Raw genomic sequence first — 11985 nt, 5'->3', positions numbered from 1 at the left:
ATAAAATTCACCTGAACAGAATGACATTATCAAATAAATTTAAGGTCACTTCCCTTTTTAAAATACATTTGATGCTAAAATTAACAGAGCTATAATCAAATATATTTTGCCATTTTAGAATCATGAACTCTTAGAGTATAGTAAAGCAAAATTATCTATCTACAGTATCTATATATCAATCTATCATCTGTTTATCTTTTTAATGTCTGTTAGAGTTTTTGTGTCATGTTACTGCATAAATGGCTATATACTAAGCTTTGTTTTTGTACAACACTCAGCCAAAGTTATCAAGCAGCTGAATTATTTTTCACCTTATTTAATGGAAGAAGCACAGTAGAAAAAGATCCTTTCAGTCAGTCTTTTAAAAGAAACAATCAACTATAAGCTTTTTATCTTCTACTGCAATGATAGCCGTACTGCTTTCATTTCCTTACACTCCTTACATCATCTCAATTTAGGGCATATACATTGACCAATTTAATTAAGACAAAAGCACTAGTGTGGGCATTTTTACTTTTGTTTTTTAAAAAAAACCCATAAAGCCCTAGTATTAAAACAGTACTAATGAATTGTCTATAAAGAATTTTAAAAGGACAAAATAATTCTATACAAAACAATTTATTAAAAAAAAATTAAAATAGGGTTTTTTAATATTTATATATAAACTTCTATTGCTCTATAAATATAGATGATTTTGAGATAGTGAACAGAAATAAGTGTGTACCAAATTCACAGAGCTATTCATTTTAGGGTATGGTTAATTATAGATTGTATTTTGGCAGGGGTGTAAATAAAAAGTTTGGAACAATATGCCAGAAGAGCAGCAAGTCTGCCGTGCCACAGAAATGATTAAATATGAAAATGAGTTTGCCACTGAAAACTGACAGATCTTGTATAAACCTATTACAGAAGTATGAGCTGTAACAGTTTAGAGGGAGCATTGACCAATCACAGACAGTTCTTCCAGCTTTACATATAAATGACTACGCTGAAACATCAGGCTTGTAGAGTCTTTTGGGTTTCACACATTATTGTTGCTGTTTTTCCCCTGGTAGCATAAATCATCATGCTTTTTGGTCAGCTATTAATGAGAAGGAATGAAACCCATCAGCTATAAAGATCTGCAGAAATAAAATGTCAATGTCAAGCAAATTTCAAAAATCTGAATAATCCAAGTTACTGAGTTTTTTTGCTCTGTTTATTCCCCCGAACCTTTATTATTGACCATACTGAACTGATTTGCAAAATCAGTTCAGTAGAGACTTTTCAGTTCTTTTTTAGCAAATTCACTAAAGGAAAAAAATCCACCAAAGAAACATTGTTCAGAACAATGTTAATAAAGAGCGTATCGAATTACAATAAAAAAAAAGAGAACAGCCTTCCTGCTCACTGCAGAGTTAATAATAACAGCCAAGAGACTTATTTCTACAGAAGATACAAAGCAAATTGTAAGCTCAATATATTACAAAGTTAGGAGAAAACTTTACAGTGCTTTAAAATCTATCAAATATGTACGGGAGTTGATAAGAATACTTCATTCCCAGCTATTCCATTCTACACTTTTAAGGTCACAACTTTAAACAGGGCTTAGAAAGCTCCCGGTCAGTTCCGTGGCTGAGAGTTTTCTTCCAAAAGGGTTAAGCATGTAATCGGCTAGGACAGTTCTCGTCCATGAGCTCCTCCCACAGTGTTACTACAACAGGTAGGACAGCTTGCTCTTTCTTCCTTCAGGTTATACCAAGGAAGGGTTGTTCTACTCTTTGTCCACAGCTGCTGTGCCACACAAATCCCATTAACTGTGCCACCAACAACCTACTAGATGGGTTTCCTGAAGCCATTAGGTTCCTCATTGTAAATGGCTCCAATATTAGGGCCAATTACAAATCAGTCAGTCCTAATCTTGGACCTACAAAAGAAGGTCTCTTAGCTTCTCATTTTTCAATGCTGCACTGAAAATAAAACAGAACGTTTGTTTTCTTGTGCTTCAAAACAGAAAAGTCTGCAAAGGGAGTTTTAAAATGTTTTAAATATATATGAAAAAGCTTTGCAACTTAAATACAAATATACTTACAAAATCTTACAGAGACTATTTACAACAATCTCAAAATCACATTCCCAACATTTAGGGTAAATTTAGTCCAGATGAGGAGAAGGAGAACAGTAGATTCCTCTTCCAATGTCCTTAGTATCAGTTTCCTGTGGGCTGGAGGGAAAATTCTCTGACCTATATGGTTTCAGGGTGTGTACATCTCTCTCCTCTTCCACTCTCTGGTCAGCACTGTGGACCAACATCAAAGTTGGTGAGTGAACAACCCAAGCTGATGTTGAACTTCACACTGTAGTTTCCCCTTGTTTGCTGTTGGTAAGTCTGGTATAGAATTTCCTCCAGGAATTGAGTGTTTTTCCAGACCAGATCCAGAAGCCTGAAGTGATTCCCACAATTAGGGTCATGAGATATTTGATCATGAAGACTGTGAAGTCCGGGCTCATGGGGGGGTGATGGTGATTACTGGGGCAAGGAATGGCATAACTCTTGCAGCTTTGAGCAAACCAACTCCTTTCCCACTGTTCCCTAAATGCTTGCTCATAGAAATAACAAGCAATCACAATGGTGGCAGGCACTGTGTACAGAACGCTGAAGATCCCAATTCTCACCATCAGCTTTTCCAGTTTTTCTGTCTTGGTGCCATCATGCTTCATAATAGTCCTAATTCTGAAAAGGGACACAAATCCAGCCAGGAGGAAAGAAGTGCCAATGAATAAGTACACAAACAAGGGTGCCAGCACGAAGCCCCGCAAAGCGTCTACATTGTTGATGCCCACAAAGCAGACGCCGCTCAGCACATCTCCATCTACCTGCCCCAGAGCCAGGATGGTGATGGTTTTGATTGCTGGAACAGCCCAAGCAGCCAAGTGGAAGTACTGGGAATTAGCTTCGATGGCCTCATGGCCCCACTTCATGCCTGCAGCCAGGAACCACGTGAGGGACAGGATGACCCACCAGATGGAGCTGGCCATACCAAAGAAATACAGCATCATGAACAAGATGGTGCACCCTTCTCGCTTAGTGCCCTGGGCTACGGTACGCGAGCCATCATCAGAAAAGCGCTCGTTACACACCACTTTCTCCTCCAGCAGAAACCCCGCGATGTAGGCTACAGCCACGGCAGTGTAGCAACCCGAGAGGAAGATGATGGGTCTCTCTGGGTAACTGAAACGCTTCATATCCACCAGGTAGGTGAGAACTGTGAAGAGGGTGGAGGCGCAGCACAGCACTGACCAGATGCCAATCCAGGTCCGTGAGAAGCGCAGCTCCTCCTGCCCGAAGTACATGAGCCCATAGGGGCGCCCGGGGTCACAGGGGGCCCCGCAATCTTTCTCGCCCAAGAAGCGGTAATTCAGGTAGGAGGGCACCTTGAGCACCCGGGGGCAGCTGAACCTGCCCGCCCGGTCCGCCAGGTGGCTCCCTCCACCGCCGCCCGCCCCGCCGCCAGGCCTGAGCTGGGGGTTGCTGGTCCACAGCTCGGGGCCCAGAGAGGGAGTGGGCGTGCCCCGCTCGGAGGTGTTCTGGCCCACGCAGAGCTCGCCGGCGCCGTGCACGGGGAACTTCTCGCAGCGCAGCGTGTCCGGCCACTGGAAGCCGAACTTGTTCATGAGCGCTTCGCAGCCCTGGCGCGCGCGCTCGCAGAGGGAGCGGCAGGGCGGCAACGCCTGTTCCAGCACGGTGCACACCGGCGCGTACATGGAGCAGAGGAAGAACTTGAGCTCCGCCGAGCACTGCACTTTGACCAGCGGGTAGAACTGGTGGACCTCCAGGCCGGCGTCCTCCTGGTTCGTGTGGCCCAGCAAATTGGGCATGATGGTCTGGTTGTAGGCGATATCCGTGCACAGCGGAATGGTGATGGGCTGGCAGTAGCCGTGGTCCGGCACGGAGATGCCACGCTCGCCGTTGTACTGCGCCGGGGGTGGCGCCTGGCCCCGCGCGGAGAGCATCGGCGCCTCCGTCCACACGAGCAGCAGCGCCAGCAGCAGGAGCGGCCACGGAGAGCGCACTCGGGCCTGCCTACCCCCTGCCGCCGCCGCCGCCGCCGCCTTGGCTCCGCTGCAAACTTGCCGACTCCACTTCTCGGCCATACTTCGCCGGTTCCTCTCGCCCTCGTCGCTGCCTCGATCGCCGCCGCCGCTTCCCGGCCCGGGCTGCTGCTGCCGCCGCTGCCGCCGCGTTTTCGGTCTCCTGCCAGCGCAAACTTGAGACTCATGAAGGAAAGGCAGGAGGGCGCAAAGCCCAGGAAGGGGCCAGCTCAGCAGCTGCCGCCGCGGACTCTTCCACCGCGCCGCCAGCCCCGTCTCCTCCGCCGGGCAGAGCGCAGCAGATCCAGCTGCTTTTGATCTTGCTGCTGCGGCCGCCGCCGCCGCCTCTCCTCCTTCCGCCACCGCCGCCGCCTGACCATTTGCGGCAATCCCTCAAGCCCTCTCTCCCTCGAACCGGTTTCCAGGCACCCCGCAGTCTGCCTTTCACCAGAAGGGAGGAGCCTTGAAACCGACGCCTAAGTTTGCCTGCGTCAGGGACCGTCACCCAATATTTCTTCCCGGTTCGGAACGCAGGAGAAGTGGAGGTGGCTCGGGAGTGATTTTCTCCCCTCCCTTCCTGATCCCGTCCAACTTCGGCGGAACACGAAAGGCGGGGACGGGCGGCTGCGAAGGAGGCCCGGGCTGACGGGGTTTGCCTTGAAAGAAGAAAGAAGGGGGGAACCTTGGGAGAATAGCCCCATATGTTGCAAGCGACTAATGAATGGAGGGGGTGCAGGGAGCTGGCGTGGAAGCAGACAATTGCTTTTCGTTTTTTGACTGAAAAATGTGCACGAATAAATAATTTTTTTAAAAAGAAAAGGGAGGGGTAAGAGGTAACTAACTTTATAGATAAGGTTATGAGTAAACAGCTAAAGAGTTTGCAGTTGGGGAAGTTGCTGGTATGCTGAATGAAATGAAAACCCCAAATGCTTTCATCTGAAATGATTGGAGCCTGACTGAGGCAGCTTCTTAGCGCTAGTTTTACCGACAGCTTCCCATTCTCCCTCCCACAATGAATTAAAAATGAAATAAGTGTCTTTTTTAAAAAACAAAAGAAACTTTAAAACATGGATTCTTTCCAGAAATTTAAAATGTAATGACAAATTCTCCCCTGCCCAACCCCCATGCTTAGAAAATGCACCAGAGGTTCCATTAGAGAAGACTGAAAGATTCACTTGGATAAACAGCTCAGGGAACTAAGGACCAAGCCCTCCCCAAAATAAATGAATAATGCCAAACAAAACCCTATTATGTATTGCATAATGGACAGAATCACAGACTAGTCAACCACACTTTAGCCAAGTGTGTTTTTCAAATTCAGCATACTTGGTGAGTTTTCTGTAAAAATCCAGAAACTTGCATGAAATAAACCAGAGTTCAGTTAACAATAGATAAGCGTTACATAGAGACTCAGCTGTTGGGTCTGCCGCTAGCATCCTAGATGCATCTGAACACTTTCAAATATAGGAGGCAAGAGAGCAAAATGCCAAGTTGAACAGGCTACCATCAAAGCATTTACCAAGTATTTTGGCCTTTGGTTTGAGTCCATATAATACACCGAACCACAAATTAGTGCATCAGATTAGAGTTTTCATGTTTTAGGCAAACCCAGCTCTTGTGGTTAGTTCAGTGTGTCATGTGATTTCAGAAATTTTTATTAACTGAGTAAATATGGGTAAGTTAACCATAGGTAAGAGTTTTTTCAAACATGGCCCTGTCTCAAAAATATCCCATAAACTTAGATATTCTATAATCAAGGCCAGCTTTATCCAATCTGACAACCTCCAGGTCTGTTGAGACTGCAGCCCAGCTAGTCCAGTCTTCCCAGTGACAAAGGATGAATGAGCAGTCAGACCATGCCAGCTTGAAATTCTGGGAGTTGTAATCCAGCACATACCAAGGATGCTTCATAAGAGATGGTTATGATAGAGCAATGTTCTTTAAACAATGTTCCTCAGATCACCGGTGTTCCCCAAACAACTTGAAGTTCTGTAAGCAACTTCAAAGATGTCTTTTATTTCAATGTATCTTCATAAAATATATGGGAAATAAACAGTATTATTAAAGTAGATTTTATTTCAATATTTTCTTTTTTATAGAATTATACAATATAAGGAATGGACTTGACGTTTATCTAGGCCTACTTCCCTGCCCAGTAGTATCCCTGAAGAGGACCATCCAGCCTCCAGCAAAGGAGACTCCACCACTCCCTTGCCTTTTGTTTCTTTAAAAAAGTCATAGGTATTCATACAACAGCGGTGGAGAAGGGAATCATTTGGTGTTCCGTGTTTTGAACAGTTTGCTGAGATAGGCTATTGCAGAGAAAGATGGTTGGTGTGTTGTCAGAGATGGCAGAAGCCATCACTTGTGTATATCTTGATGCTAGAGTGGGTGGGAATGATCAAAATGATCACCCAAAATCAGCTGCTGCCTCCAGTCACTTTTGTTCATTGAACTGGCATGCAGAGGGAATTCAATTCATTGGGCAGAAATCCCACCAGAGGGAAAATTCAGGTGAGATAAGGTGGCTCAAACGTATGTGATGTGCTGCTCAGAGAGATAAAGTTAGCAAATAGGCAGAGGCATCTGCTTTTGCTTTATCTCTAGACATGGGTTTGCTCCAAATCCCCCCATCCCCTACTGTGGCATTTGGGAAAAATGAGCAAGGGACTGACAGCTGAGTCATGGGACAGAGCTTAGGAGGATCCCTCAAACACCTATCTAGTCAGGTGGCAATAAAACAAGCCTGGAGTCACACTATACAAGAAAGCATTACATCAACCTGTTGAGGTTGTAGGTGGTTTTCTTTTGGGGCAGTTGTCCATGATCTGACAAGTTTCCCAATCCTTTCTTTTTTTAAACTTATCACCTAATTTTGACCACCTAATTAATTTTCCATAACACTATGCATTTTTCCAAGAGCTTTACTTCTTCACAAACAAGAACAATACCTTCTGAATGAGAGCATACATCTTAATAAAATATGGGACTACATAACTTGTATAAAGCAACTGAGGACTCTCCATCTTACTTTGACAAATTTATTTATTTATATTTCAGAGTTGTCACCGCCCATCTCACTGCGAAGTGACTTTGGGCAGTTTACAGTAAAAACAGAATAAACATTAATTAAAATAAATAAATATTTATTAATTAATTAAAATATGCTAATGATGATTTGAATCATGTGCAACAAAACACATATGTTTTCAGAAGTAAGTCCAGTTTAGTTCAAAGAACTTTCTCCCCAGGTAGACTAACTCTCATATGGAAATAATCTAAAAGGTATTACTGTAACATCTATTAGGCAGATATATCTTACATCCTGTATTTTTATTCAGAAAAAATCAATAGCTAGAACATTTTGCTTATATTACTTACAGACAAATAAGATAAATATTGATCCCAGCAATGCTGCCCTATGTTCAGAAAACATCCAGTTATGGTGAAAAAAAGGAGAAAGTGTGCTTTGAAATAATCTACTATTGTCACTGTTATTTATCTGAGTTTTTCGTTTGTTTAGTTAGTACAAAATTAAATGGGGTAACTCCTGACTGCTTCAAAATTCACTGTGTAGGACATTCAGTACTGGGAAGGTTACATATCTCTCTTTATGTCTAAGCAGATTCAGACCTAGTGAGAGCTCAGGGAATACTTGCCAGGAAAAACTTGGCCTGTAGGCTGCCCTGGCAAGTTGAAAAGAAAATTCCAGAAAGCAGTAGTGGCAAACCATCTCCACATTGCTGCCAAGAAAACTATATGGAGTAGTGAAGCTCAACTTGAAGGAGACTGCACTTCTACTGTAGGTATGTATGTATGTATCTTTGGGTATGTGTGTATGAGCCTATCATTGCTGGATTCCTTTCTTCTTTCAAAATTAGCATATGTATCAAAACAAATTACTGCAGATTCTTTCCTTCCATCTCTCTCTTACATTGTAATCATACATATGTTTCTTTAGAAATGCTTCTTTAGTTTGTCCTGCTTAATGGAGTTTACTCCCTCATAAGTGTAATGCTGCAGCATTGGGCTCAATCCCATTCAGAATACTTCATGGTTGACCTGATGTTACCTTTGTTTTTTTTTTGTTCTTGCACAGATACTTTATTTTGTGACTGAAAAGGACCATACACAGATGCGCACAAGATTTCTTACCCATATCGGCTGCGTCTATCATTCCCATAGAAGAATGACTACAGCAGTTTTCTGCAACAGTGGGAGTGGATTTCAAGCCTGAGAATTTACCAGCTAGGATGACTTTCTGGAGGGAATTCAGGTAGGAGAAGACTGCATGAGGATCTGCCTTTGATCAATATATAATTTTCTAAATGAATGAGGAAGATATTAGAAGGGGGTCCTTTTTGTACATTAGAGGGTTTGGCGCTCTTGGAAACAGAATAAATTGATGCTAATTCTCTTTATTTGAGTAATCATGTTGTCTCCAAATAAGGCCACAACAAGAACTTAAGAAATTAAGTGCTTGATAACTAGTTAGTGTTTGGAGCTCCATAAGCAAGTGTCATGTTTACAATATCAGAGCCCATCATTTGTAGACCTGTTAGTAATTTAAAACTCTTATGATTAATTACAAAGCTACACTGGTATGATCTGAACTACACAAGGTAGCCTACAGCTCAAGGTTTGAATGGAAATACAGTACTGCAAGCAGGAGTATTGACAGGGTATGATAGAAAAAGTCAAGATGGTAGTCATGGCATTGCACATAAAAAACAGAGCTTCGGTCACACTGTTGTGGCTGTCATCTTTTTTAACTGTTTCCGTGGACACCTCTGACTGCTTTATGGACATGAATTCAGAGGCAAACAATATTTGTAAATAGTCTGTTACTTGTTTAAGAAATATAGATACCAGGATATAGCTAGATTCAGGGAGCGCCAATTGGATGCAGAAATCACAGGATCCAAAATTCCTAATAGTTGGCCATGCTGTCATGGACCCCAGCTTGGGGGAGGTTAGAATAATGAACCAAGGAGACCTTGAGTCAGATCCTTTCTCATCCAAAAAGTTCTGTGCCAATTCTTATTCCGTAGGATTATTCTACATGAGGGAAGTCCAATGTGAATTACAGTGAATTTATTGGAGGAAGGTGAAATCAAAATGTTACTGAGATGTTATATTCAAGTCATTTCCCTATATTATAAATTGGGAATGAGTCGTCTCATACAGCTGGCAATGTATTTTGCATGTATGCGTTGAACCTATTTCTCTTGCTGATTGGTGTAGGGGGATTTTGATGAGCTATATATTCTTTTTGAAATTATTGAGTAAATAAAAACAATGAGTAAAGTACCAGCTTGATCCTATTTGCGTTTTCTTAAAAGATAAGTTTCAGAGAATTCAGAGACCCCAACTTCCCACAATGTGGGCATGTACTTGGGGGCTGGGACATGCTTTGCCAGGCATGAGAAATAAATTATGCCAAGACTAAAGTGATAGGGTTTCCAAAGTGGTCCCTAAACTCAATCAAGTCTCATGTTTTAAATATGCTACAGGTAGCAGGAAAGCTCACTTAAATTATGTAGCTCCATCAAGAACAGCCTTAGTCAAAGGTCGGCAGTATCTTTTTGCTTCAGTATGGGTGTTCAGTTGAATCCAGCTGCAAGAAAGCTATGTTTTGTGCACAGTCATTGTGTGTGGCATAAATAGGGCCCTATAAGGAACCCGGGAAGACCAGCAGGCTATATGACGTAGGAACAAGCCAGGAGAGCAATTAGACACAAAATACATGCTACGCACTGGCAAGTAGAACGAAGTCATATACCCAGTATTGTATTTTGAGCACCCAGGTTAATACTCTGAAATCAGCAAGATGTTTTACCGTGCCAAAAATCCCAGAGTGCTCACCCTAGCTTGTTTTGATGTCTTCACACAGCTGGTCTGGAAGGGAGATACATAAGAATTCCACATAGTCAATGCTATTGCCCAAGTAATATCGACAGCCTGGAAACACAGTACAAGTACTATTTTATTGCAGTTATTGTAGAGGTATTTGTCATCTTCACCGGGCTCCTTTTTAATAAGAGTTTGCAGGGTGCACAGATATGTATTATGTTAATTATTTATTAGAGATTATAATATCTTTAAATGTTATAAAATTTGTTTTATAGCACACAAAGTCTGCCAAAAGATTATTGTCAAATTGTTGAAAATGTGTAGAGATGTATAAATTATGTTTTTTGTACTGGCGTAGTGTGATATTTAAATGTTTTTCCTTTTCCTTTTATTTTTCCTGGTTGATATTTGTAATAAAGATCCATTCATTCACATATAAGCTTAGTTTATGGCAATTTGACTCAGTTCAGGAATTAATAGCAGAGTTAGATAATCAGATAGTAAAATTAGGACTGTCATCTACATTTGTGTAACTTCTTAAAAGCAGAAACACCATAGAGAGATGAGTATATAGCTTAATTGTTCAAGGTAACGAATTACAAAAGTCATTTTTGAGATTTTAAAAGCTGAAAAATCGTTGTTAAACATTACCAAATAATTCACTCCCTTAGAACAATTTGAACTAGAGATTGGATGATTGCCTCTACCATCATCACAAAGGAATGTGTCAAAACAGTAAAGAGGGAAACCCCTGTGAAGGAAAGCAATTTTAAAAAAGATGGATTAAGAGGATCACTCTCCAATCATTTAGAGGTCTGTGTGGGACTTTGGGTACATTCCAACTAGTGTTGAAAAAACCTGTTTTGAGATCCTTGGGAAATGTAACCTGCATCTGGTTTTTCAAGAAAAAATGGTTAAAGCCTACCCAATAAATTTAGTGAAATAAGGCTGCAAAAGGCAGGTGGTTTTCCAGTTGGAATATTTTCTTTAAAACTCAGGGTGACCCATTCCTTTTTCACATTTCACTGCCAATGCTTCTTAATGGCATGAGCAAAAAAAATCCCGCCAAGTATTTTTTCTAATATGAACATGAAATAAATGAAGAAGGAACAGTTTTCCCATTGAACCTCTCTCCTCAATCAGCCTGCATTTAGCAGGATGTCATGGATCCTATCAAGCCTGAATAGTGATTGGTTAAGTCTCAAGTAGAACTTATCATAAATGGAAGTACACATACTTCATAATGCCAGATATTGTGCCACACGCCTTGATGTTGTAACTTAGCAAAAGTCAATCAAAGCCAAGTTCATTTAATCTGAGTCTAGGTTGGGATAGCCCTGGAGATTTATTCCTGTTTAACCATAAGGAAATTTACATTCTAGAATAAGAGGTAAATCTAGATGCTGGAAGACAAGAAGAATTAGTTGACCTCTTGATAAGAAAAGCAAGGAAAGGGAATAAAAAAGTGGGAAAACATGAGAAAGGCTTTTGTAGAAACCATTTCTCCAATCATAGCATTTCATTTCATCTTATACTATTACTCATGGTGTCCTAAAAATATGCTTCTAATAAATTTGTGTTTTTTTATTATAAAACAAAAGTAAAGCAATTGAGTCACATAAGTAAGTTAATAACTTTATTAATAATTAAATGCATTAATTAAATTATTAAGTAATACCTTTTGGGAAAAGGTTCCTCACCAGCACAAATTCTGTCAGTCTCAAAGACAGTAAGGCTAAATTGTTGAGAGACAGAAACAAATTGGGCAAATTCTGTCTGACTTTCTAGCTTCAATTAAGTAGAAATGGTGTGGAACCTTACTGAGTAGTAAGGGTGGGTGTGTGACCTTGTTCTCTGGATATTTGTTGCCACCAAAAGAATACCTGCTAGCTATCAGTGGGATCTCTGATAGTATATTTATAAATAAAGCATGTATTTATGGTACTTGCTGTGGTAATTTTATTTTATTTTATAAAACCCCATTTCTTTATTACTTAGAATTAGGAAATGATTGTATATCTGTTTTTAATTCAGCTTAATAGATTTTAATTATTACTGCCA

General features: G+C 41.2%; 1 protein-coding gene across 1 annotated transcript in view; it reads right to left on the bottom strand.

The window, feature by feature from the left end:
• The window catches only part of FZD1 (frizzled class receptor 1), a 6626-nt gene extending 1357 nt beyond the window's left edge, over positions 1–5269 (bottom strand). The window contains exon 1 of the mRNA XM_007424672.3: positions 1–5269. This exon is cut by the window's left edge and continues 1357 nt beyond it. Coding sequence (XP_007424734.1) covers positions 2332–4134 — 1803 coding nt within the window. The 5' untranslated portion in view covers positions 4135–5269 and the 3' untranslated portion in view covers positions 1–2331.
• Positions 5270–11985: the final 6716 nt, after the last annotated feature.

This window comes from Python bivittatus, unplaced genomic scaffold, assembly GCF_059951505.1.
Source record: "Python bivittatus isolate LINGU-HERP-01145 unplaced genomic scaffold, Pbiv_v1 ctg000610_np1212, whole genome shotgun sequence".
Classification (NCBI taxonomy): Eukaryota; Metazoa; Chordata; class Lepidosauria; order Squamata; family Pythonidae; genus Python; species Python bivittatus.
This window is presented reverse-complemented; position numbering and strand designations above follow the sequence as displayed.